This window comes from Eublepharis macularius, chromosome 13, assembly GCF_028583425.1.
Source record: "Eublepharis macularius isolate TG4126 chromosome 13, MPM_Emac_v1.0, whole genome shotgun sequence".
In the NCBI taxonomy this organism is placed as follows: Eukaryota; Metazoa; Chordata; class Lepidosauria; order Squamata; family Eublepharidae; genus Eublepharis; species Eublepharis macularius.
In genome coordinates, this window is record NC_072802.1 from 46,556,235 (window position 1) to 46,582,389 (window position 26,155).

The following is a 26,155-nucleotide window of genomic DNA, read 5'->3' on the forward strand; positions in this document are numbered from 1 at the left end:
GTTCTGTGGCAGAATTGTTGTGTTTGGACAGACAGTTGAGCTCCCCTTATGAGTGATGTTATTTGCCAGTAAGAATTGTCTCACTTCCCTCCCTTTCCCTTTTTTTTGCTCAGCAAACCTCCAAAGGGAGAGGGAATAAGCTGCTGTGACTAGCTGCAGCTTCAGGGCAAGATTCTTTTGGAGTGTGTACCTTTTGCTTCCTGCTGCTGGGTTGGTTTTTCAGTTCTTTTTGCATTGGGAGGCTTTAGGGCAGTGGTTGCTCTTGTGTGTTTGGCTAAGGCTTCTATGCTCTGGAGAAAGCACTGGATTTTTTGCTTCATAGGTAGTAATGGGGATTAGCGAGGGGCACCTTCTTCAGGGCCCTGTAGAATTGGACCCCTTACCCAATGTACTTGAAATTTGGGGTGTCTTTAGTGGACAGGAAACAGCTGCTCCCCTGCAATTTTGACTGTAATTTGTATGAAAAACAGCCCCTCCAGCCCCCTGGAAAGATTGCCACATAAGGCGTAATGGACCTAGTTAGAATACTGAAAAGGAGGTGTATCTGAATACAAAACAGGTATGGGATGATCCAGATTTCAAGAATACTACTATTCATGGCCTTCCTGATACCCAGTTCTGAAAAATAGTAAATTTTTTTAATGCACATCAATACCCTCTACCAGGTACAGTCTTGAAAAAGCAAGCAATGGATTCTGTGCAAAGTCAGAGGCAATCTTAGTATGATCCAAGGGGAAGTTTGGGGGTGGGGGGCAGTCATTCCTTTTGTGTCCAAAGTCACAGGCCTGTTTAAGGAAGCAGAACTAGACCTCATTCTTTTCTTTTTCATCAAGTTGCTGAATTCAAGCAAATGTTTGTGACAGGCCCTCATTCTTGTCCATAACAAAAGGAATATTTTACATAGAGAAATTTTATACCAAAAATATACTTTGTTTGTAATTGAGTCATTCTCAATAAAAGTTTTAAGTTGTAATCCAGTAGCAAAATGCATGCTGCCTCCTTCTTTCTGAGATGCTAAGAAGCTTCACAGTGGATGTTTTTTTAAAAAAGGAAACATTCAAAACTTAAACAATGGCAGGTTACCTCATCAAGTGGAGGAGATTTGTTATAATTTACACTGTCAGGTCATTTAAATGTTTTTTGTATCATTTTTAAAAAGCTGTAACAGAAATGTCTCTCTCTTCAACAAGACACACAAAGATGCATCAATTTCCAGCTGCTGCAGGTCAGCAGTAAGCAAACCTCCACTCTGATGCTGGCAGGGCTTTCTTTGGTGAGTGGTTGCCTAGCTATGCCTTCACTTTAGACACCTTGCTGAGGGGGGATGGGGTGGAGACTACTCTAATGGGCAAAACTCTTCCTGCATTTAAATTGGGGAGGAGCCATGGCTCCCATAGAGCGCCTGCTGTACATGCAAAAACAGAGTACCAATTAAAGAAGGGTCTTGGGTGGCATGTTTTCAGAAAATTGCCAGAGAGGCACTGCCAACCACAGAGGACAAAACTGAGTTATATAGAGCATTTAGAAAACCTGTTCCTTCTTAAGCTTCTTGCCCTTCCATTTGGTTTCCCAACAATGTGGAGAAAAATGTCCTACCCCTTTCTGAGAGATGGTTTACCAGGTAATGTTATTTATCTCTGTACCATGAAGAGCTTCAACTGCCCATTTCCAAACACCATGTCTCTGTTAAAAGGGCAAGACATTTCTTCTACAAGTTGTTGGCAAACCCTACCTTCCATCCAATCATATGCTTAAAAGCAGCCCTAGATAAAAAATAATTCTTAGTAGTTACCCTAAACTATAGTTGTACTTTTAAAAGCCATAATTCAGGTACTAAAAAAAAGCCTATGGGCCTTGTAACCAAAAGAAACCTATTACTCTGGAATTACGTTTCTCAAAGAACAGCCCCTCCATGTCACGCAGTGTTCCCTCCGGGAAAAAAAAGACTTTCAAAAACAGTTTTCAGCAGCTGCATGGAGATATTTTGTGTTCCATGGAGGTGCACCTTCCACAGAGCACGGAAAAAAGGTCAAAATTGTCATTAGCTAAAGCCATTCTATAGACTGATTCATGCCTTTTGAGGCACTCTCCCTGGAGGGATGTTACTAAGAGACAGAGATCTTGTCTGAAAAAGCAAAAGAAGTGTACTTCCCTACTTTACATGGCAGAGAAAAATCACTCATGGATAATATTAGGCACAAAGTTAGGCTGTACTGCTGCAGCAAGTTCCTTGGCATACATCTCGTACCTCCCAGTCATCTGGAAAAAGGGAAAAAAATCTTTGAATGCTCTTCCATCACTTATTGTATATTGTAAATCCAAATCTACCAGTCCTAATGCCCACAACAGCCTTGCAAATTTAGTTCACAAAAATTATTGGTATCTGCTTCTGATTGCCATCATTATGGAGTTGTGCTAGACCATCTCCATACAGGTGAGAAGCTCCTCCTCCTCAGAGATGGAAAATGTCTGGCTATTGATCCCAGCAGGTTTTTTTCAGGGGTAGAGGTCTTTTTCTCACTGTTATTATGGCAGCTGTTTAGCATTGATGAAAAAACAACCCCCTGTAACTGGCAGAAGGGGCATCCCTTTTAGCAACAGTGTGCGGTCCATTTCCTGGTCAGAGGCAAGTGTGGAGAATAACGTTCTGGTTAAAGACAGTGGGGGTAAGACACTGCTGGCAAGAGCAGTGCAGGCATGGTGCACTGCCCAGGTTTTGAGCTACATGAGTGGACAGATTAGGGTGTCCTTGACATGCCTGCTTTGTTTTAATCTTCCCTCTCTGTTTCTACTACTAGCTGTATGGCAAGAGAATGAGATGAGGGAAAGGTTTGGTTCCCTTACTAGAGATTTGGCTATGGGCAAAGCCCATAAGTACCTTAGGGGGTTCTCCTCTCCTGGGTGTTCCCCAAGGTTCATGTCAAGGTTAGATTACTGTAATGCTTTATATGTGGGGCTGTCTTCGAAGGTCTCTTAGAAACTTCAACTGGTTTAAAACACTGAAGCAATGTTCTTGATAGGGAAATGGCAGTGCTGCAAGACTGTTTTGGGGTAGAAACAGATCTCCTAAATGGTCTGGGTTCAGTATCTGTAAAAGAGCACTGGGTCTCATCCCAAATTGCCTATGTGCTGAGGTCTGTCTCAGAGACTCTAAGAGCCAGTTTGGTGTAGTGGTTAAGAGTGGCAGGTCTCTAATCTGGAGTACCGGGTTTGATTCCCCACTCCTCCACTTGAAGCTGGCTGGGTGACCTTGGGTCGGTCACAGCTCTTCCAGAGTTCTCTCGGCCCCATCCACCTCACAGGGTAATTGTTGTGAGGATAAGCATAGCACTTTGTAGAACGCTCTGAGTGAGTGTTAAGTTGTCCTGAAGGGCGGTATATAAATCGAATGTTGTTGTTCTCCCACCACTAGAAATTAGTTGGTTGATGACTTGGGTTGTGTATGTTCCTCTGAACTCTGGCACCACCACCCTGTAATATTCTCCTCCCCCCGCCCACGGGATCCACCTGGCATCTGCATTTCCTGGCATCCTTGCATCTAAGTGCCAGGCAAAGATCTCTCTGTTTTGTTGGGTACTTGGTTAGCTGTTCAGTTCTTTGGGGGTTTTTTTGTGAGACTTTGATCCATTGGCTCCATTGCTGTTGATTATGCTGTTATGCATAATCAACAGCAATGCTTAATTGCTGTAAGATACTTCAGGGGAAACTGTCATTTGGAAAAATGCAGTATTTAAAAAAATTAAGTAGATTTTCCCTTTTAGTCATAAAAGTTGACTGAAAAGTTTCTATCCTTGGTTATTTGAAGTGTCTGAAGTAGTTTAAAGATTTTCAATCCTACAAAGATCAACCCAGACAGGAAAATGTGTTCTTAAAGTAGCTTTAAATGGGCACAGTCCAGCTGAAGAAATCTACCATGCCTCCCCTCATGTGAATGCGCCTGCCTGTCTCCCATTACCACACTTCCCACTCATTGATAATAAGTACCAGCAATGAAAATCAGAACCATTCCAGGGCATGTGGAAAGAAACTTAGGCCCTCTTGTGCACATCTTACAGGTGAGTGGGCAGTTAGTCAATTTAATCCTGTCATTTTAAGCATATTTGTATCATTTATTTTAATATGTACCATAAAATCTCTCTCTCTGGCAGTACCAAGGTTCTGGAATGCCTTCCCAAAGGAGATTTATAGGACTCCCTTACTGCCAGAATTTAGAAAGCAGATGAATACCATTCTCTTTCATAAAGGTTTTGGGATTATTTAAGAGTGTAGATTATGGAAATTATGTTGCAATGCAATCATATTGGATTTGATGTATTTTTGTCACTTTTTAGAAGCTGATTTTATGGAATATTTAATCCATTTGTTGAAAGCTGAATTGAATTGAATCAGTCAAATGTTTTCAAGAAAGAAAGAAAATTGAGCAAATTTGCACAGAGAAGGCCTTACCTTAAAATTCCATTTGTCACCAACTTGCCTGCAAAGATTTAAGTCCATCTCAGCGACCAAAAGGCCATCCTGGGTGCGGGAGAGTTCAGGGGTTCGACTCCCATCTGGGGAAGCCACATAACTTGAGCCATAAAAATGACCCAAATCATGATGCGCTTCAGAAATAACAATAAAACAAAAAAAGTTACAAGCTGGTTGATTACATAATTTAACATGCTGTTTGGAGGCTCTTCTAAAAGCAATTTCAAGGCACATTTTGTTATCATCAAGGTATTTTTTAATATACCAGCTTCTTGCCTTTACATTAAAGGTGTTTCACAATTCCAGGTAATTACCTGCAATGTTATACACACAACACAAAAGGATAAAGGAACAGGAAGTAGAAAACAACCTGTTTCCACTGAAAGTCTCTGCTCCGCCAAATGATTTTACTCCTGCTTAGAAAATGCAGGTTTTCCCCAATGGATGTCAAAGGAGTTTAGGGATAGTGCTTTTCAACAGAGAAAACAAACCAGAAGAAGGAGCCCTTTCTCCTTACTGCCACCCCCATCCTCATTTACCTAAATTAAAGCTCTGTAGACTGCAGCCTGTAAACAACAACAGCAAAACTACTTGTAACACATACTTCTGCCCTTTGATAACTTATGATGGTTACATAATGACCTGATGGAATTGCCAGCACAGGAGACAGTTCTGGGAGAGAGACCACCAATGGCAGGCCAATGGTGGGGGGCTTCCAGTCTCATCTCTTTCCCCAGATGCAAACTGGTGGGTTAACAGATGAACAGCTTTTGCTTCTTTTTCATTTTTAGTGCTGTTTTTATTGTTCTTTATGTTTTACCTTATTTTTAATCATTCATTTTAATTTCTGACATTAGCTACCTCAAGAGTCTTGACTGAAAGGCAGAATCAAAATTCTTAAAAAACTAAATGTAGACATGGATTTATGCAGACTGTGGCTTGAGTGGGGGGAGATGCACCCTTACTTAAAATTGCAAATATTATTCACGGCATCAGTGAGCCTCATTCCTTGGCAAAGAGCTGACATGCAATCACAGCCCCACTGTTCTGGGTAGGGTAAACCAGGGATAACTAACAGTGCAATCCTAAACAGGTATATTCAATCAGGTTTACTCCCAGGGAAGTGTTCTTAGGCAAGCTCTATAAGCGACTTCATCAAGAGAAGCTGGTGAGCAAAGGAAGCTGAATGAATAATGGAGCAGAAACAGGCATTGAAACGCAGCTGCCCAGACACAAAACACCTCAAGAACACTTTGGACCGATGTAGGGGGTCCCCCCTAACCTAAACACATACACCCTGCAGTGCATAAAGAAGTTATGTTCACTTAAGATAAAGTAATCCCCCCCCACCTTTGCATTAGTGGCAAAAGACATACTAGCAATATCAAAGTAAAGTTTTGGATATATACGAAAGCGACAAACATTATTTTAGCATATTTGATTTTTCCCTCTAAACCCTAAAATATCAATAATCATGGAGAATTTCATGGAAAAGTTACGTTTTCTTTTCATAAAAAAATGTCACGGAAAATGTCTAGACCCAAAATATCTCTTCAGTACTTTCAGGTAAACTAAAGACTTCTACTGGGTTTTCCTTAAAGATGGAAGAACAAGAGCACTATTTAAACGTATCTTTAAGTTTAGAACGTGGCCATGGTTCAAAGGGGTGCTCCAATTCACACAAGCTGCTGTGGTAGGCCAGAAGGATTTCTGTGAACAGCCAAATCATGGAGAGTTTCTGAAACACTCATTGGCATCAAAAGCAGTTTGCCACACAATATTGAGAGGTTAGTGAAGCTTCTGTTCAAGTGAAACAAATCTAGGCTGCTTCCATTCAATATTTCTTTTGCACAGCTATAGGACTGCTTTTCTACAACGGACTGGATTTAGAAACACACGTTCTCCAGAGTAGGAGAGAATCAGAGTAGAGTAATGGCAACAGTCCCCACGTGGGAGACCCAGCTGTGCTCCTCACTGGGTGACCTTGGGCTAGTCACTGTATTTCAAGAGTAAAACAGGAGAAAGGGGGAAACATACATGGCCACGAGCCTTTTGGAGGAAAGGCAGGATAAACATGTACCTAGCATCGCACCACCCCCACCTCCTTCAGAACCACCTTTGGTTGTTACCAGTGATTTGAGACTGAAGGCAAATAGCTTTAGACTCCCAATCAGCAACACTCCAAAGGAAAGAAAGCAAAAGGTAATTGCAGAACGTACCTTCCCCTCCGTCTCCTGATGTAAAGGGATTTGGATAAAGTTCCTGCAAGGAAACAAACAGATGATGGCACTGTTGCTTCATTCTGCCTGTTGCACAGCCACACAACACTCACATCCTTCACAGAACTAGATTAACAGTGTTGCCTTTGCTATCTGACAGTCTTTGTAAATCTAATCAAATCTGTATGGCTTTTGAATAAAGGATTGCCTTCCGGGAGCGGGGGCTGTCTTCACATTCAGTCTAACAATTTGCTTGATGATCACGAAAGGCAAGACCCTGTGGTGGGGCGTACCTATTGGTCCATGCAAAACAGGCAAGGTGGAGTATTTTACTGCACCACCTTCTGCTGCTGATGCAACAACATAGCCACCTGCTAAGAGCCACCTCTTAGTGAGGATTGAATGGGAAGGAGAGGTTGGGAAGAGACATGGTAGCCCCATCACTGCATGGGAACAACAGTGATGTTCCCATCTCTCACAAGTACAATCTCTTTGGTGGTGATATGGCCAAAGGCCCAGAAATGTACAGGCAGAAGGATATGCTACAGGGGAAGACATAGCTACTGGCAACCCCTGGGCACCGAGGTCACACTTAGTTGTACACACACTTCTACATCCAACTGCCCCAAGATTTCACCATTCAGAGGAGAGAGGAAGCCACATGGGACTGTTTACTATGCCACAGTGTCTCGTACTTGTCTATCCTTGCTGGAAATGACAGAGACATGGAGGGGAGGATGGCATTAGAGGCAAACTGGAGAGGGAATGCTGCTTACAGAACATTCAAAAGGCCAGGCTGATGACCAAAGAAGCACATTTCCCATACATCTATTATTAGGTATTGTAATGCTGCCACACCATTCTGTAAGTACTATATTTTGAACTGGGTGTTATTCTCAGCTACAGCACGACTGGAACCAAATCTACAAAGAGATGAAAAATCTTACCGTTCCTACTCGGTTGATGGCGCAGGTGAAGCAGTGGTTAGCAATGGCAGCATTTCTTGCCTCAATAGGCCACATAGATTCACTGCAAAAATAATTTTTAAACAGTGTGCATAATGCAGAGCTATTGCCACAGCGCACGGAAGACCCATTTTAGAGGCCACCTTATTCCCCATTTTGATTTACAGAGGTTTCACACACTAGTGGCTTCCCCATTGCTGCTGTTGATTCAGTGCAGTGGCAACGAGGCTTCCATGCTGTGCGTTTCCTCATATTTCCCTGCCTCCGTCTCAGCAGTGGCCATTCTCTCCCTCCACCCCAAGGCACTATTTTGGACCATTTGTAATTGACATATCAATATGACACCAATTTAAAAAATTGAAAACCCCTTCCTCCCAGAATTGAGGCAGGGAAAAGGACACTAATGTGGACATGACTGTGACAGATCTGGACTTTCCTGTGCAAATGGCAGTCACTGAAGGTTTGCTGTGATTGCTCCAAAAAGATCATAGCAAGCAGATTATAGAAAGAATGCAGGAAAACCTGGGAAACCCTAGGAGGTGCATGAAAGCACCATGATATCCTGGGAAGTGGGATAAAAACCCGCTTCCCTACAGCATCCAAGCCGCAGCAAAACAACCGATGTGGAAAATCCTATAGTCTCAGCATGTAACCAAGAGGGACTCTGGGGATGGTTTCTCAGCCATAGGGACACACAGACAGCTGCTTTCAGGGGCTGCTTCCCAGCTCTGGCACTCTCTGCACTTAAATCCTGACAGCCAGCACGAAACATCTTAGTGCCTGTGACTGAAAACACCAATGGTGCAGCCCCCTCCCAACTACATGGGGCACAATCCTCCATAACGTTTTCCTGCACCAGTTTCATTGTAGTGAATGGGAATTACTTCATCTTTAATTTTTTAAAAAAATGCTTGTGGGGGGTAGTGGTAGTAGCACATAAAACAAGTACATATAATATCTAGTTTGGCCATCACAATGAACTCCGGGTTCTGGGACTAGGCTTCAGCTCAACCTAAATATGCACATTAAGTCAAATGAATGCAAAGAATAGCAAGAATCCACTTGTAGAGAAGAGCTTAATTGTGCTGTGTAGAGACTGCTACAAAAAATGCTACAGAATCTCTTCCCACCTTTCAGATTAAGCCTGATTTAAGTGTATGAGCCTGTAGGCGGACAGCATCTGGTTTAAAGTGGGCTGTGCAAAATACATGTACTGCGTAGCAGCTCAGAGCCAAGCTACAAGTGACAAATGACACTTGAACGGCAAGTGAACAGACTCACGTGTATTCCTCCCTGTTCACTTGCGCTCCACTTGCGCTCCTCGTGGTAGTGATCACGTGGAGCGCAAGTGGAGCGCAAGTGAACAGGGAGGAATACATGTGAGTCTGTTCACTTGCCGTTCAAGTGTATCATTCGTCACTTGTAGCTTGGCCCTCAGTTTAAATGAGATGCTGTGCAAGTGCAAAGTCCTATGGGTGAGCACTTTTGTTTCATACTATCACATTTAGATCAGGCCCAATACTCTTACCAAGCAATAAAGCAATCAAGGGGAGAGAGGGCCAATAATCCTGCTGCAATAAAATCACAGAGAAGCCAGGAAAAAACCTCAAGAGAGAGACACAATTACATGTCAGTTTCCTTTCTAATGGGTATGAAGCAATCCTACATTTTAAGCACTGGATACAATCCAGCCAAAGTTCAGCTCCATCCCATACCTGACCTTTAAGACATTTCATGAAAGACAGACAGCAGGAGAAAAGCAGGCTAAACCTGGCCTCTGTCAAGCAATGAAGAGGGCACGTCAAATTCCCTTCCCTGTCAGTCAAAAACAAAAACGGTGCTGCTTCTCTTAAAGGAAGTTTTTACTAAACCTCCAAATCAAATTTGTTTTATCCACAAAGCTGTAACAAAGTTACAGCAAAATATAAATGAAACAGATAAAAGCATGGGCCAGCCATGGAACAATCTTCATCAGTAGAAACCAAGAATAAATACGGTATCCACAATCATGCACATGAATTTTCACAAAGGCTTTTGGGCAGCATTCAGGCAGCAGCCATTCTGGGTGCTTACCACTCGTTTTCACGGCTTTTTGAAAAACACAGCCTTGCAACAGCCAAGGTAGAAACTTGTGTTTAAAATAGAAAAGAAAAGAAGAAACTTGTCCCATGCACTCATCGTTACAGAACAGCTAAACAAACAAGGCATCATGTCCTCAACCTCTGCATTACAGTATATACAATATTATTAGTCATTAGGAATATTCTGATCTCCCCCTTCAAGCACAGCAGAGGGGAGTTTGTTTCAACCTGTAAAAATGATTCCAAGTGATGGTATATTTGCTTGCCTCCACTCAGGATGTTGCTTTAGGTACTGAACAATTCAACCAAACACTTATTCGCTCTTGTTACAGCACAGAGCCTCAGTCTAGAGATGCAGCAGCCCACAAGCACCACGTACTTTGCCTTCTCTCAACTAGTAATCACTATTATTTATAAAGCACATCAAAATCTAGGTGCTGTACAATAATTGAATTAAGCTAGCTGGAGGCTTGCATATAATCTATTTATTCACTGTATTTATAGTCCACCTTTCCACTGAGATTCAAAGTGGATTACACAGTGTAAATCGATACAGTCGATACAAAGAGACATCTAATAAGCACAATGTAGGCTGGTACAATCAACATGGGGAGACATCTAATAAACAAAATACTAGGATTACCAAAATCTGACTGAGCCTAGCATATTAGGCAATGATAAAGAACACGGATTCCATAAAGAAAAATGGTATTACATCAGTAGAAAACAATTGAACAACAGCAGGATAATATGTCCTATACACAGTGGTGTTCTTCACAGTCCCTTTTCCCTTTATAAAGAGCCTTCCTGAGCTATTCTGCTATAATATAGCCCTATTACCTTTATAAAAATGGGATTTCTATATACATGATATAATTATCCACCCAGTTTGCAGCTTGCTCTTGTAAAGCCTCAGCTGCTATAGAATCCCTTTTCAAGGATCATTTCATTCCCATTTATCCTGCTCTAACAGAGGCCCTCAGGGTGCCTCACATCGATAAAACAAAGCAAGAGCAAAACTTTCCAATACTAAACTACAATTAAACAAATTATTATTAAACAAATAATCACAAACAAACTTAAATGATCAAAAAATATAAACCGAAAGGCTTCCTTGTCAGCCTTCCAAAAGCAAACAGGGAACTGACAGACCAAAGTGTGAAAAGAGGAGAGGGTTAGGGTATTGGCGCCTTCCTGTACCATCCAACCACTTGCTTCTCTTCTCCAGACACGACCACAGAGATTCTCATGGTCCAGCCACCTTTTCTTAGATACATTAGCTCCATCTGGTGCGGCAGGTCTACTCACCTTGTGTTCACTGCTGGCATAATCCAAGCAGGGGTGCATTTGGCACATTCACTATTGTATTGTGACAGCAAAATATCCAGCATCATGAACTTGGTCTTAATTTTAAAAGAAAAAAACCAAGTATTTGCATTCCTTATGGATGAAGGCATTTACTCAAACATTTGAATGGTGACTCGTGAGTTCTCAACATGGTTGAGGGAGCTGCATCAGACAGAGGTCCAAGGGCTGGAACCCCAAACTTCTGCACAGCTCTTTGGCCCTTCCTTGGCTGGCAGAAGTAGGGCTGATTCTGCAAACCTAGAAATGTATTTTTATTTATACAGCTAACTAGAGTCTTCAGAACAACTTACAAAATGGAAGAACATACTAAACTAACCATCCTCACTACTCTTCATGACTCTGGTGGAAAGAGTGATAGACACACAGACACACACAGACACACACCTTCTCCCCAAAGATGGTAAACAGAATAGAGAATTCCAGACAGAATTGGCTTTCACTTCTTAGTTTTGCAATGATGCACTCCTGGCAAATGTATTCCACTTCCAGAATTTGCTTTTCCTTAGTACAGAATTCAATATTTTTAGTGCATTTGGTCTGATGTAGGTGAAATGTTTAACACTTTTATTAAACAGAATGGCAGAAGCCATTATGCAGCAAGAGCTTAACCAAACACAATTCCAGAGGAAACCACTGGAGTACGCTACTGCTGACAAAGCAAAAATTTTGATAATGACCTAGGATAGCGCATCCTCCAGTAAGCAAGCAAGACTGTAATTCTACCTGAGTTTCCCGATAGTAGCAGAAGGATTAAAAATGATCTCTGCTCCATTCAGACTGTACATGAGCCAGTTGAGGGGATGATGACGCCCAAAGCAAATGTTCACAGCAATCTTCCCAAACTGAGTCTGGAACACTGGATGTCCTCTGTCTCCTTCCATGTAGTAGGTTGACTGCAAACACGAACAGCCATAAGTACTGAAAGAAACTTAACTGGAATCACTCAATACTTCTGTCCAAAAATCTTCCTTGATGCAAATCTCTGGGCCAGTGAGCCAATCTAAGTAACAGGGCAAAGGGGCAAATTTATTCCTTCATCCACTTAACTCAGCCAACACAATCACAACTCCGTGGTGCCCTGATTCATATCAGAAGCATTTGTTTAATGTATTTTTGCACAATTTCTTCTGAGAGCAAAGTTTGAGCTTCCTTGAATGGGGGAGAGGGGAAGTACAGTGTTGGTGACAATGCTATTCCTTTAATCTGGGCCAGTGTTTTATACTGCCCTTGTCCTGTCCAGGACTCAGTGGGGGCAGGAACACATAGAGAAAGGAAGTTGTCAGCACTGCAGTTGTGCACACAGAAAGAATCAGACTTTTATTAAACTGTGTTCCTGCTTGAAACTGTGCTGCCTCTTTGTTCTGATGCCTCGCATTAAGGACACAACAAGAAGGAGGGGAGAAATACATGCAGCTCTGCTTATATCATTAATTTAACAGATGAGATCAAAGAAATCTGCCACAGTCCTTTCTTCGCAGGGTTCTAAATAGCAGCATCAGCAGGGATGAAAATTTGCAGGTTTATACATAATCAACTTATACCACGGCACAGACTGCTTGTACCTTGGCCCTGCCCCAAAAGGTAACAGTTGAAAAATCCAGACCAATGCAAACTGTACAGGACATGGAGAAACAGCACCACCAGTTTGCCTCGAACCACAATGTTCCTGATTTTCCAGGCCCAGCACACTGATCGCACAGCAGTACAGTGGAGGGTGCAGACAAAGCCGGTGCTGCTGTCACTTATTTCTATGAAAGAGCAAGTAAAACTCTTCCAAAAGCTCTCAAAGACAAGTCCTGCCTTTTCCATTGAAGCAGAGCCACCCTTAAGATACTGTGGAGGTCAATAAAACTTCTTCTCTTCATGATTTCTTAATATTTTGTTTTATGACTACAAAGAGAGGCAATGGTTGTTGTGGGGTGGGAAGGAGGGAGACAGACAACTCACCAGTTCTTTCTCTTCAGTTCCATGCTGGAGGGCCAAATCATCTCCACAATAATTAATTCTGATATCTCAAATGGGACTGATTTTACAGACATGTTCTCCCACAGAGCTGAAAAGGTCAATGACTTCCCCCTCCCCCCACTACCTTTTACATTTAGGAGGTGAACTGGTGGTTAATTTTTACATTTAGCTCTCACTGATTTATCACAGGAAATTTTAACAGGCACTTTCCCCTTCATTAGTTCCAAATGCAGCTAACAAAGTACAAACCCAATTTTTATGTCTGAGGTTTGTTAACAAAAACAATATAACCATAGCATTGTGTATGTGTGGGGTTTTTTGTGTGTGTGTGAATAACTTTGGATAGATTTATGTACTTCAGGTCCACTTTTTATACAGACCATGATTTTTCAAGAAAGAAAATGAAGCACAACAAAGGCGGGGATGTGGGGAATGTGTGCGGTTTGTCAATTCCAGCTTGAGAAATTTCTGCAGGTGGTGTCTGGGAGGAGTTTGGAAGGGAGCTCAGTGAGGTGTGATGCCATATTCTGTGATGTCACGTCTTGGTCAAAGATCAGCTCCTCCATCTAGGGTTGCCAGCTCCAGTTTGGGAAATTCCTGGAGATTTTGAGGGTGAAGTCTGGGGAAGGAAGGGGAGGGACCTCAGCAGGGTATAATGCTATAGATTCCACTCTCCAAAGCAGCCATTTTCTCCAGGGGAACTGATATGTGTGGCGTAGAGATCAGTTGTAATTCCAGATCTCCAGCCATCACCTGGAGGTTGGCAACCCTACCCCCAACTCCTCCCCTCCCTGTGAGGTTACTTCCTGCCTCCAAAAGTCAAATTTTAAACTTCTTGCCTTATATCAGTTCCCTCCAGCCTTTCCTCCCACTTGAAATCATTTGTATTCTTCTGTATGAATGTGTTATAAAAGCCCTTTGTTCCTATATATTTATGCTGGTGTACCCTGTATCTATCCAGTTATGTTCCAAGAAACCTAAAAAAGTTCTCAAAATTTTATTCAGGTGTTTCTCAGCATTAAGTAAAAATATAGGCTCTAAAGACCCATAGGAGCACACCAATCAATGGCAGTCTCATCTCACTCTCAAACTGCAACCAGTCTCTGGCCTTTAGTGTCTTTATAGGTGACAATCCATTTCTCCTCGTCTCTATGGTATACCATAGGAGAAGCAGAAGTCCTAGAGCACCTACTCTTTGTAGCCACTGTAAGACTGCTGTTTCCCCTAGGATTGCCCCCCCTACCACCCACAGCTGCCATTTTCTTCAGGGGAACTGATCTCTGTAGTCTGGAGATCAGTTGTAATTCTGGGAGACCTTCAGATCCCACCTTGAAGCTGGTAACCCTAGGAACATGGTGTTTGGCTGTTCTCTGGCACCATCAAGTCAGATAAGTAATTCTATTGTAGTTGAATTAATAGATTTACTTATGTGAAATCACAATTGCACTGTGCTATTATGTTTTTATATATTCATATTCCCCTTTAGCAGAAAACACACAGTCTAGGAACTGCCTGGGAAAACCTGAGAATTTATACAGGGAAATAACGAATGGTTTTGAAACTTCTTAAAGACTAACAAATTTATTGTGGCATATGCTTTCATGTGCAAGAGCCTACGTTGTCAGATGCATGAAGACACAAATGGGAAGAATACTACAAAAAGACAGCAAACTAGAGCATATCAACATGCCAATATTGTGGGTGAGGGTGACAGCAGCAAAGCACAACACTTGACCACCACCCTTGCGTCTGCAGTGCACCATCCAGCAGAGCTTTACCAAACTTCCCAGGGACTTTGATAAAAGTATGGCTAACTGGGTTCCTTGCTGTGACTTGTTTGCATGGAAATACACCAATAACATTGCTCATAGGAGAAATGGAAGTTGGAGTGACTACAAAGAGTAGATGCTCTAGGATTTCTGCTCCTCCTAGGGTATACAATAGAGACTAGGAGATTGTCACCTATAAAGATTCCATGAGTTTGGCAGATCAACCTCAGAATGCTATCAGAGAAATCTTTTAGCAGCTGCTTGGAGGCATTGTAATTGCTGCAGCCTGAGGATGTAGCCGAGCTGTCTGGAGTGGCAAGGCCTACCTCCTCAGCCCATGCCCTTCTAGGCTTATTACATCATGCTGAGAGACACTAACTGAGAGACAGTGAGCCTTTGTTAGATGGAGCGGATGGCTCAAACCGACTTGAAGGAGACAGTTGTGGGTGCCCCCCAACTCTTCCCTGGCTGTTTTAATGCTGGTTTTAGTGATCATATTGGCTTCTTTTTATGCTGCTGTTTTTCTGTGTTTATGATTTTTATTTGCTATTATTATTCCAGTTGAGTAGTGAGCTGCTTCAAGAACCATTTTGTAAGGAGACTTGGATAAAGATGTTTTAAATGAAGTAAAGCAAAATCCTGAATAATGCTGACAAATGGCTTCAGCAAAGCTACCACTGACCTCATTGAAATCTCCAATCCGTGGGATGTGGTTCTTCCTGCTTTTTCCAAGGACAGCACCAGAGTTTGAAATCACGACTGCAGTATTCCACAGGGTCCCTCCATGCACATCATCTCTTTCCAGGATTGGAGACACCACAACCATATTGTGTTTCTTGGCTAGCTGCAGATACCAATTTTATGCCATCTTAAACATCCCATTGCAAAAGAGAGGAGTGAGTTGTGCTTGGATTCTATCCATCAAAGAAATTACCAGGCCAAGACACAGCATAATATGAATGCATGGTTGCCATTTGCTAGTAGTAATGAGTTTCCTTTACAATTTCAGGATATACTCACAGAGCTCTATTATGGTACAGTCCTAGACTGTGTTTGGCAAGTTAACAGAAAGGCAAGAATTCAGTTCCCTACCTTCTGGCAGAATCTTGTTGTTGGGCCATCTTCTGCTGATTCAGCATACTCAGTCCAAGGAAGCTTCTCTCTTGTACAGAAAGCAAAAGGCATTGCTAGAAAAACACCAGAGTAAGAAATTAATACCACAGTTTTATCAACATGGGGGTTCCAATCAAAATCCATTCTGCCTCTGCTACTAAATCTTAATCATCTTTATGAAAGTGAGACTAATAATAAAGAAAAAATTCAGCTTGTACATGGCTGCATTTACAGTCACCTGGATATACAAGATGACAAGATGATAAAGATGACATAATCATACTGGACACCAGATCTTTTTGTTTCTAGGACTATTATGCAGGCAACTTTGTTTAGTACTAGAGGTCTGGCTATTTCTTCATCTTGGAATAAGTAACTATATTAACATGATTATCTTTTCAAGCCCACTCCACTGCTGGTTGAATTCAGAATTAACTGCAAACATACAATGCTCTGAGAATGGGGATGATTCCAACACTCAGGAATTTCCTCCCCACATCAATAACAGATGTTGTTTTGTTATAACAACCACTACTTGCCCCACTCTGCCATTAAGCTAGCTGGATGGTCTTGGGCTTATTGTTTTTTCTCTCACACTAACCTACCACACAGGGTTGTTGTAAAGAAAAACTAGAAGCAGAAAAAACTATTTTCTACTGTCCTGAACTCCGTGGAAGAAGGATGAGATACAAATGTGACAGACTGAGTGACTCCAGGCACAGGAGGTACCTCGGGCTGCATTAAAAGATCTATAGATACGCAGAGGATGTTGCTTGTCTCCGAGGCATTCTTGTCTAAGTCTGGCCTCTGCTCCAATCTTAAGGAATCTCAGACTGCAGAGATATACTTTAACACAATAATTCTTAACCTAGGCCACACCCACGCACTGTGAGAAACAAAGCAAACAATTAACGGCTTCTGCAAGTGTAAGTACCCAATTACAAAACCCACTACATCTCTGAGTGAGTTGCTTTTCTAACCTTGCCTTCTTCCAATCAGTCTCAGTTCAGGTGTGTGACTCTGCACTGATTCTACAGAGGGTGGAACTGTGGGGGGTAAGATACTACAAAGCAGGAAGTTAGGTTGGATTGCAAAATGGGTGGGCTGGATAGAGCTGTGGTGAGGAGCCAAGTTGTGAGGCTATACAGAGGGAGGCAGTGGGAGGTACATAGCAGGAAACTGTCCTCTCCTGACACGGCTTCACAATTCCTGAATCCTCTTGGGACTCTTTTTAAATTATGGCTTGAAGAAAAGGTCTGTGCCTTTGAAAATCTGCTCATATACCAGTATGGTTGCACCAATAAAAGAGCTCTCTGTGTGATCATCCAATTATTCCTTACTGCAGATACACAGCAAAATTACCCAGATAAGGCTGCCTGTTGCATCTCCACATGAGTCACTGCTCTCCTTCCAGATCAGTGAGTCACAAAGGAGGAATGAAGGAGGCAAGCTCCTATGAAGGGGACTAATTCTTATATATCATGAAAGTGATTATTTTGGGGTATGAGTGAATTGTGACTGCAATTTCTGGAAAAAAGTATGCCTTGTTTCAAAAGTTTGGAAAACATTAGTTAAAGAAAGGGATGCCCCTCAATGACATAACACAGGGACAATGGGAGGTGAGAGAAAATATGAATTAATGGAGTGGCTGTGCAAAACCACTGAAAGATATTTCTGGGGAGGCTTGACTAGCATCTTGGCAGGGCCTTGCTCTTCTCCAGGAATCTGTCATGCTTCTTTCATCATATGATGCTTGTTTATAACATCAAATTATTAAAATCTGGATACTTTCTGTTTAATTATTATTGCAGGCTTTCATGCACCTGCTTAATTGGTATGAAATTTTGAGCATTAATTAAATAAGAACCCAAACACAGAGAGACAAAGCAAAACTCTACTCACTCCAGGCTTCTTGGAAACAGACAACATTCACCTTGCACATTGCTGCCACCTCCACGATCTCTTCTATGCGCTTGTGCAGGGCAGCAACCTAGAAAGAAACAGAACTACTATAAAGGTCCACATGTAACATATGAATGGTTCTGAGTTATGATGTAACCTGAATGTAGAACTTTCTTCTGAAAAGCAGTTAATAAATACAGTAACTGAATCCCAAGTTTAACTTCTGATGGATTTGAAAAGCCTCAATAAAAAGCAGTGGGGTTCAGTCTACTGCTGCAAAGAAGAGCTGATCAAAAGCAGTATCTTGGACAGGCAGGTCCTGGTGGCACAGATGTTCTTCTTATCTATTCCTTCTACGGTCTCCTCTCATTTTAAATCTTATTAGGACTCTGTTCAGAGCAGTGAAGCTAGGAGGTGTGGTACTTCTCAAACTGAAAGAGGAGCATTCCCTTTCCCTTCTATTTCAGCTATAACAAACACAATATTCCCTGACAGCTTTAAATTTCTCAATTCTCCCTGAATCTCTATTGAAGGACAGAGGATTATATGGAGCACTGCCAGAGTTTTAATAGCAATATCTATCTCACTTTAACCCCATAATTCTAAACTTTCTGAAGTGGAAACCACTTCCAAATTGATTAAGCTGTTTGGGGTCCACACCTAAACTTACTGTACTTTTCAGCAAAATCAAAAAGAGTCCAGTAACACCTTTAAGACTAACCAACTTTATTGTAGCATAAGCTTTCGAGAATCACAGTTCTCTTCGTCAGATGCATGGAGGGCAAGAAGAAACTGGTCAGATATAGAGGAGGAGAGGGGAGGGAGGAGTAGATGCAAACAGCTCCTTCTGATATGGAGATCAGTTTGCTTCTGTAAAGGAAATCAGTTACTTTTGATAATGAGATAACCATTCATAGTCCCTATTCAGTCCCAGCTTGATGCAAGAATCTCAGATCAGTTAACAAGTTTATATTCTATTTCTCATGTTTACTATTTTGCTATCTATAGCATTACCGAGCAAAGGGCTGTAGTTCATGGACATTTTACACATTGTGCAGAAACAAACCCAAATTTACCAGTGAGCTTCCCAAAACTTACTCTCCCAGCTCATCCTCATCTTCCCCCAGCTTGTAGCCCACTTGTTTGAGAACTACTCAATTCAAATACCTTTAATGGCATACAATTTGAGAACTACTACTGTAACCCAGTAATTTAGAGGGGAGTAGGTTTAAAATGGTCTTTCGTTATCTCTTGAGCATATCTTAAAGCACAATTAGAAGAGAAACAAAATATATGTCAGGCTATCAGAAACAAATTCAAACAATTACACTATAAGCATTATTCCTTTACTAAGACTAGTGAAAATGATAAATCAATAAGCTAGCTTTCAAGTTTCACAAAGTCATGCTCAGTTTCCATAATTAAAAAAACAAATGGAATAAGGGAGAAAACATGTTTCCAGTTAAGGACAATATGCAATATAAGAAGATAATTTTAAGATGATTCAGGAAATTCTTTACAAACTAATAAGAGGTGGCATAGAGATCTCCTAAATAAACAAAACAGAACATTAGGTCAAATGTGTTAAGACAGAAAATCAACATTATGGGCTCACTGCACCAAGTTCTTGTGTTGGGCAGCCTTCCTTTGAATCAATGGGACTTCTGTGGGGCTGTCATGTCAAGAAAACAATCTAATTTTCTGCAATTCCAGCAGAACCTTTGCACACCATTTTCCTTAATGGGGAGCCGCAGTAAAGATCAGGACAAGGGGAAAAATAAATGGTTATTATATTCATAAAATCATGGCATAAAGGGTTCTGAATGGACTACATCCTCTGAATTTTTTAAACTTTCAGAAACTGAACCAGATGCTGAAACAAATTAAGAGAGATAAGAAATCTCTGGCAAGATTGGAAGGCTGTAAGTAACTCATATTGCTTGCAATTCAGGATATCAGGAAGAAAACAGCTAAGGTGGCATTTCTGATGCATTGAGTTCACAACTCCCTGTACCTGCAGAACACAAAATCGCATCTAAATGCTAGACTGCTGAGATTCAGGGTTACAGGAGCAGGAAACTATCCAGGTAGTCCTGGCACTTAGCTGATTCGGAACAGAGCAATACAATGGGGAGCTTCCTCACTGCTTATCTCTGCTCCCATATGTATCCCCCCCACCTTTGTAGTAATAAAGATGATATTAGTCTGCAGCCGTCCTCTTTACAAGCAACAACAGTACCTGTTCAGCAACCAGTGCACTTGTGGGAAGTGGGATTTTGTTCTGAATCAATCCCACCCGGACAACACGTGGCTGCCTCAATTGCTCTGGTTCAGCTTGAAATCCATAGCCCAGTAGTTCAAAGTTCCTTTCAGCAGCTGCTGATGTAGCAACAGAAGGCAAATCCAGTGGCCTGGAAAGGTAAGAACAGAGAAGGACAAAAACATTCTACCTTCTCTCTGTTGTATGCCAACAGCAATTTAGCATGGGGGGGGAATGAAAAACACAGAGCAGGGGCCAACTGAAGGGACAAACAAACTGTAAGAAGGCTAAGCTGCAAGTTTGACTCAGATTCACTCACTCATTCCTTCATGCACTCCTTGTGTAATACTGAGTAACTCACCAAGCAATTGCAGGGTCATACATGTATTTTTTTTAGTGATGATCTTTTGAATAAGCTTGTTTTTTAAAAAATTAGCTGTCTACATGTGACAAGGAAACAGTATCAATGGAAAGTAATTTCAGCAAGAACAAATACATCCTCTCTCATTTTATAAAAAGTTAAATCAAGCACATCAGTGATTCTCAGCTTTTTTTAAAGTGGGACCTACTTAACATAGATCAAGCTGGGTAGCCGTGTTTGTCTATAGCAATAGAAAAGAGCAAGAGTCCAGTAGCACCTGTAAGACTAATAAAATATGTGGTATCTGAAGAAGTGAGCTGTGGCTCACGAAAGCTCATACCCTACCACAAACTGAACACATTTATTTTCTTTTTAGTATCTATAAATACAAGCTGTTACCAAGCAACAAACTGTACTTCACAGACATTTTGCACATTATGCAGAGGCAAACCCTTATCTGCCATTCCGCCCCCACTCCCAGTTCACCCTAATTCTTCACCTTCCATCTATCCTTTCAACTCATCCACAGTATAAGAACCACTGAAGTACACTCTAAATTTTTAGACATTAATGGTGGATCATTTGTTTAGAGCTCTCATGCAGTCCATGCATGTTCACATATACAGCACTCCCCCCAGTACCTAGAAATAGAAACTTAGTAATACATTTGTGGGATTTTTAGCCAACCACAGCAGCATAACTAATGGAAAAGCCAAGGTCACCCCTAGAAGCTAATTTGCTCTGCAGGCAGCTTATTGTGTTTCTGATCTGATTGCAGCATCACATGTTGATTCATTTGGAAGGGGTGCCTTATCATAAGAAACTGGACTAGATGATCGTTTGGTTTTCTGCAGTCTTAATTAAAAAAACTAATTTCATCATGGGACAATAAATATCCTTAAAAACCAAAACAGGATATCTTCAGGAGAGTTTCTTCAGGAGCATCTATCTCCCACATCCCAGAGCTTCTGTTAGGAGACAGACTATATAGATGGTGGCAGAGAAGACAGGCATGCTGCTGGATCCTGGTGGTCGCTGGCCCCAGGCAGGCTCGACTCACCTCAACCAGGGCCAGGGCCTTTTCGGTCCTGGCTCCAACCTGGAGGAACACTCTGTCTGTCAATACTCGGGCCCACTAAGATCTTTTATCCTTTCAGCAGGCCTGCAAGACAGAGAAGTTCCGCCAGGCGTGTGGTTGAGGCCAGCCTGGTTTCCATCTGACAAGCCTCCCTACAGGTCTCCTGCTAAGAGGGGGTTGCATAGTTTCTTCATATTTTCCCCCTCTCATGAGAAGATCTGATCAGAACAGCTGAAACCCCCTCCTCTGCACATTTTTTGGCAGGGACTAACAGAATATGCTGCAATTTGGGGGGGGGGGTACTGTAATTTGAAATGATTTTATTGGTTTTATAGTTGAAAATGTACTTATATTTATATTTATAGTTTTAACCTTGTTGTGACCCACCCTGCCTGCAGGGAGGGAAGGATAAAAGTTGAATAAATAAATCAAGGAATCAAAGCCTCACCACATGCTTAGAATCACAACCAACCTTGTGAGTGACCAGGCAAAGGGTTGGGGCTCTTAGTACTTTGACAACTCTTGTTCAAACTATTCCTGCCATAAAGTAATTGTGAAATGACTAGAACGGAAGCCAACAGTCAACGGCTTTCAGTCCTCAATTGTACTCACAAAGCATGCTAAAGTTTCCATGACAGGGCACCATTGGCAAGCAGAAATTCAGGTGAAGTTTTTCCTTTTACTGCATCTGCATGGTGCAAAGACCTTCACCTGTTGAATTTCCTCTTGCGACATAGCTGTTAAAGGTACTAGGACAGTTTTTCCCAACAAGGGTTCCATGGAACCCTGGAGTTCCGCAAGACATCATCAGGGATTCTGGGAGAAATCATGAAATAAAAATATTGAAATACCACAAAAATGCAAGATATCCCTCAAAATATCATGGTTATTAATGTTATGTTTAGTTGGAATGTGTCCGTGTTCATTTCATATTATTACAGAGAATTGACAATACAAAATATAGTAATTTATCAGTAATTAAGTTCCCCACCATCTCCTGTAAACATTTTCATAAGCAAAGGTTCTTTGAGATTTGAAAAATTAATTTATGGGTTTTTCCATGGAAAAAAGGTTGGGAAACACTGTGCTTGGGAAAAAGCAATCCCAATCATTTCATCATACAAGGATATGACTGAGAGCCATAGCAGGGAGGAAGGAGTAAATATAAGTTGTTTCAAGGAATGCGTAAAGTGCCCCCCATATGTCATTTGTCTATCTGCATCAGCTTAATTATAACATGTTATTTCACAGTACCACTTGCCTTAAAACCCATCAAAATACACATTGAATAACATCTGTATTTCCTCAGCACCCAATCACCATTACGAAGGAAACTATGTAAGCTCAATTTCTCTTTGTCAGTTGCAGTGGAGTCTGCATCATCTGCAAGTCCTCCTATTCTAGTAATTTCACGATTTCTGCATGGCAGGAAAAGTTTCCGTATCTGGTGCGAGGCGCTCTTAAGCAGAGCCAAAGGGGGGAATGTACTTTCATCTGGTTCTCATTTAATAAAAGATGTTACGGGATGGAGGGACATGCCGAAAGTCACTTGACAGAACAGAGGAAGCCCCACCTGGAGGTTGGCAAACTCACACCTCCACCCCGCCTGATTTATGCTGCAATCATAATGTACTACGTGTCACTTTTCACATTCTTTTCAATGTAATTTATTTATTAAAGAAACACTGGGGGACAGCCGCTCGCCCCCTCCTACTGCCCCACCTCCCTTCCCCAGCACCTCTGTCCCCCCTTGCTCAGTTCAGCGGGCAGACGTTAGAGGAGGAAGCCTCGCCCGTGCCCGTGCCTCCCGGCCACGCCGAACAGACGCAAAGCCCGTCGGGATCTGTAGTTCTAGCTAACCTGACGTGCTCCCCGTAGAGAATCCGCTTCACTTCTTCGAGTTGCTCGGCTGGGAGGTAGCGCTCGAGGCACTGGCCCAGTGAGTCTAGGCCGGCCGCCATGTCTCCCCTACGCGCTGGCCACTGCTGAAATGAACGATGAAATGACCGTTGCCCCACCGGAACCAGCAGCTGGACGTTGCCCTCAGAGGAGGGCCCCTCACGACACTTCCCCCCCCCCGCCTCTTTTGGCGGGCTCCGGCGCGATGGTGTGGGGGAGTTCTGCCACTAGGGCGGGAAACTCTCATCATAATAACTGCCCTTTTAGGCAGATAAGTGCCCCACTCAGAGCAGTGAGCAAAGTCAGTATTGATATTATTCCGATACTGCTGGGGAGCTGGGGCTGAAAGGAGTGGCTTACCCCAGGCTGCCTACTGAACTCATGGCAGTAGTGGGATTTGAACCTGCAGAGTGCTGATTCTTAACTCAGCCCATTTAACCACTGTGCTACATCAACTGACCTACAGGCCACAGAGCTCAGTCCCCGAGGAGAAGATGGCTGCTTCTGAGGGTGGATTCTATGGAACTATACTCTGCCCTTTCTCCAAACCCTGCCATCTACAGTATCAATCCCACAAATCTCCAGGAATTTCCCAACCCGGAGCTGGCAACCCTGGGGTGCAGTTGCTGGATTCCTGCTTTGGATAATATCAACAACATTTGATTCATATACTGCCCTTCAGGACAACTTAACACCCACTCAGAGCAGTTTACAAAGTGTGTTGTTATTATCCTTACAACAATCACCCTGTGAGGTGGGTGGATATTCCTCCTCTCTCTAAAAATAGAAAAATCAGCACAGCCTCCTTTCTTGTTTGTTTGTTTTTGTTTTTAATTTGCAATTCGTTTTTCAAACAAGCCAGCCTTTCCAAAGATGATCCTCCACCTGCAGCCCAAAGCTAGGTGGTCTTCAATGTTAATGCCACCTCATCCTCCTTTGAGATTAAATGACTGTCATCACTCTTGCAGACAGCCCAAATGGTAAAAAGAGTGCAGAACACATGGGATCAGCAGGAGGAAGCTGCAGGGTGGGTAGTCCTTGAAGTTCAAATGGGGATTTGCTTTTTGCCTTACTGTAAGAAATCTGTGCTGATTTAACTTCCTCAAAATAGCTGAAAGACTTACAAGATGACTTAGACATTCAAAAGATTTTTCTTTCCCATCAACAAATGAATCTATATGTTTCTTTTGGCTTCTCAACCTTACATATATTCCGTACATTAATTTCAGGAGTTTGCATCACCTATCAGCACTTGCCCTTGAGATGGGCAAATATGAAAGCGCTAAATAATCAGGGCCAAGTCTGTGAGGTAATGCTATGTACCTCTCCAACACACACACATACCTAACAGAGTTTGTGCAATGCTTTATAATCCCAGGTATGACTGATGTACTTTATATCAGCAGCTTTTACAAGATGTGATCATTTTAAAAAGCTTAAATTACATCAAACGTTAAGATTAATTACATCAGTAAGAGAATACAGTTTCTGTTGCACTACCAAAGTACTTGCATGTGTATAAAATACCCATCTTAGCCAAAATAATGTTACCCTTAGCAAGAAAGCTAGGAGGAGAATATCTGTGATATACCCGCTATGCCATTTGCCTCCAAGAGGGTCTTTCAAGAATATACTGTTCCCCCAAACTGATTAGATCCCTTTGGTTATACAGTTCATACCCAAGTAATGTCAACAGAAAAATTCCCCACTAAACAGTAGATCAAGTAGTTCACAACCTTAGTAATATTTTAGTCACAATCCTCCCACCATATTCATCTGAAATCATTATCAGTTTCTTTTTAAAGCATTTTTGCTGAGAAAAGCACAGCTATGCGCTGAGAGAATAGGCAACTTTTTTACACAAGGTCATGTTTCTCATTATACAAACCTTCTCTTTAACGGCAGTGTGACACATTGCAAGTGCCAAAAGCCATAATGATTAACCATGCTCTCACCAATTGATTTTGAGTGCTTGGTTATCGCTGGAAAATCATCCTACAGCCCACAAAAATTAATCTTTCACACAAATCAGGAGTCGCTGACTCTACTATTAGGCAAGGCACATTGGCTAGTAATAAGAACAGGTCCAGTAGTGAGATACCACCATTTTAAAACCAAGTTCTTCCCATATACTTCTGAACTAGTCATCTGCTTGCAGATGCTCATAGTATGTGAATTCAGTGTGCATCTAGCTCCTTTGAGGAGACTGGTATCCCTACCCACATATACACACATGCACACACAGCACATCCCCTGTACATGGTGAACCAGAACATACTACTGACAGGCTTTTCCAGTTAAATATTAATCTTCTTAAATAAAAATGTCAGAGAAAGAATGACTAATATTTAACTTTTATCCAAATAAAAAAAACCCATAGGTAATCTACCTTCCCAGCAGTACTCTTTAAGCATAAGCTTTTTGTTTTACCTAGCTATGTGTTTTTTTATCCTCAAAATTAACACTCTATAAAAGGAAAAATAGCAAGTTTTAGAATGGAATGAGAAATGAATTAGATGCCGCTAAATAGAATGACTTTTCAAATAAGGAGTTAATTAAACTCACTGAATTCAGTTGGAGGGCATAACCAGCTGTTTACAAAATGATGGGGAATTGCCACAGATAAGGGCGGGGGACATTTCTGGGTCCACAGATTAAAACTACAAGAATGAGTAACAGTTTAAATTTATTTTAATACAAAGAATAAC

General features: G+C 41.8%; 1 protein-coding gene across 1 annotated transcript; it reads right to left on the bottom strand.

Annotated features, from left to right (window-relative positions):
* Positions 1-954: 954 nt before the first annotated feature.
* On the bottom strand, positions 955-23,556 carry UPB1 (beta-ureidopropionase 1). Its single transcript, XM_054996483.1, has 10 exons — positions 23,409-23,556; positions 20,089-20,260; positions 17,850-17,937; positions 15,927-16,021; positions 15,517-15,678; positions 11,824-11,993; positions 7,634-7,715; positions 6,687-6,729; positions 4,447-4,601; positions 955-2,259 (listed from the first exon to the last, which is right to left on the bottom strand). Exons 1-10 carry the CDS (start codon positions 23,507-23,509, stop codon positions 2,176-2,178), a joined length of 1,152 nt encoding a protein of 383 aa, XP_054852458.1. The 5' UTR covers positions 23,510-23,556; the 3' UTR covers positions 955-2,175.
* Positions 23,557-26,155: the final 2,599 nt, after the last annotated feature.